The sequence below is a fragment of the Trichinella spiralis genome (assembly GCF_000181795.1).
Source record: "Trichinella spiralis strain ISS 195 chromosome Unknown Scfld2940, whole genome shotgun sequence".
Lineage (NCBI taxonomy): Eukaryota > Metazoa > Nematoda > Enoplea > Trichinellida > Trichinellidae > Trichinella > Trichinella spiralis.
In genome coordinates, this window is record NW_003529879.1 from 1 (window position 1) to 1,329 (window position 1,329).

The 1,329-nt window shown below is 60.3% G+C and overlaps 1 protein-coding gene across 1 annotated transcript; it reads right to left on the reverse strand.

Annotated features, from left to right (window-relative positions):
* Nucleotides 1–432: 432 nt before the first annotated feature.
* Nucleotides 433–1,018, reverse strand: Tsp_14837 (conserved hypothetical protein). Its single transcript, XM_003368176.1, has 2 exons — nucleotides 907–1,018; nucleotides 433–830 (listed from the first exon to the last, which is right to left on the reverse strand). The coding sequence occupies exons 1-2, from the start codon at nucleotides 1,016–1,018 to the stop codon at nucleotides 433–435; spliced, it is 510 nt and encodes a 169-aa protein (XP_003368224.1).
* Between the last annotated feature and the right edge of the window lie 311 nt (nucleotides 1,019–1,329).

A 1,329-nucleotide genomic window follows, 5' to 3' on the forward strand; every position in this document is an offset into this window, starting at 1 on the left:
AAGAAAGCGTTTCGTCGACCCGAGACAAAGTGATACGCGAGCATTTGGCTGCCCTATGGAGGGAGCCAGCGTGCCGCGAGATGTCGGCGCGGGGCATCCAGTCCCTGGTGGACGAAGTGACTAAACATCTGCGTTGTCTCACTGCTCTGGATAGAGATCCATTCGCCGGCCGTCTCCCCGCAAGCGAGGTCCTGATGCCGATGTTGCTGGACAAATTTCCCCCGGCGTTGATAAGGGCCTGGGACACCAACATCGGACCGGATGCAGCCGAAGAAGAGGACAACCTGCAGAAGCTTTTGGAATTCGCTCAGTGGCAGGCGAATCTGCTCGCCAAGTCGAATGGAGAAGAAGCGAAACCACCTGCAGTGAAGTCGGAACAACGGACGCCCTCGTCGAAACCGTCGCGTCCTGAACAGAGATATGGGGATCGCATCAGATCAACTGCGGCGGCGTTGGCAGTGGTCGCCGCCAAGGGCTGCCCGTTCTGTGGTGGGGAGCATAAGGCGGAAGAGTGTGAGAAGTTCCTGAAGGCGGACCTGTCCAGGAGGAAAGACATGGCGCGAACCAAGGAAGTCTGCTTTCGATGTCTGGAGACCGGGCATATGGCGAAAGGATGCCGAGGAGGTCGACCCTGTGGCGTGGACGGATGTCGCCAGGCGCATCATCGGCTCCTTCATCCGCTCTCGACGAGGGAATCGACAGGATCTTCAGAGTCTGACCGCACCCACCAGGGTCTTTTGGTCGTGCGAAGCACCTCCGGGAAAGGACTCCAGACCGCCCGTGCTTGCGCTTATGGGCCAAACGGAAACCACGTGGTGGTGAATTGCCTGCTGGACACCGGGGCCGCAATCTCCTTCATCCGGAAGGACGTGGCGAAAGCTCTCGGACTCACTGGGCATCATGAACGTTGTCGCCTCACAACTCTCGGAGGTCGTGGAGGGCCGGAGCGCCGATGGCGTAGAGTGGAATTTCGGCTTGGAGCGGTTGGAAGCTCAGGCCGACCGGACGCAAGCACCATGGTGAAGGCGCTTGCAATTCCTCGGGTCTACGGTAAATCAGGGCCGGCGGAGTCCCCGGACGGGACACCGGCAAGGACCGTACCCGAGGGTGGACAGCGGCAAGGAACGCCGCTCATGGTCGATGTATTGGTCGGCATCGACTACTATTACGAGCTCGTGACCGGTCGCATTCGAAGAGCGACAGGTGGGTCAGTGGCCGTGGAGACCCGCCTCGGGTGGATCACGTGCGGGAGAGCCGCCCGAAGACGATCCATCGAGGCCAAAGTCTTGCCGAAAGGCGAAGATTCGGATGACAGCCCCATGCGGAAGT

What these genes read in the sequence shown, in the direction of transcription:
- Tsp_14837 (XM_003368176.1), bottom strand. Translation starts at nt 1,018, where the DNA reads ATGGTGCTTGCGTCCGGTCGGCCTGAGCTTCCAACCGCTCCAAGCCGA. An exon ending in GAGAGTTGTGAGGCGACAAC is followed by an intron (nt 831 to 906) that starts GTTCATGATGCC and finishes CCCGGTGTCCAG; the next exon opens with CAGGCAATTCACCACCACGT.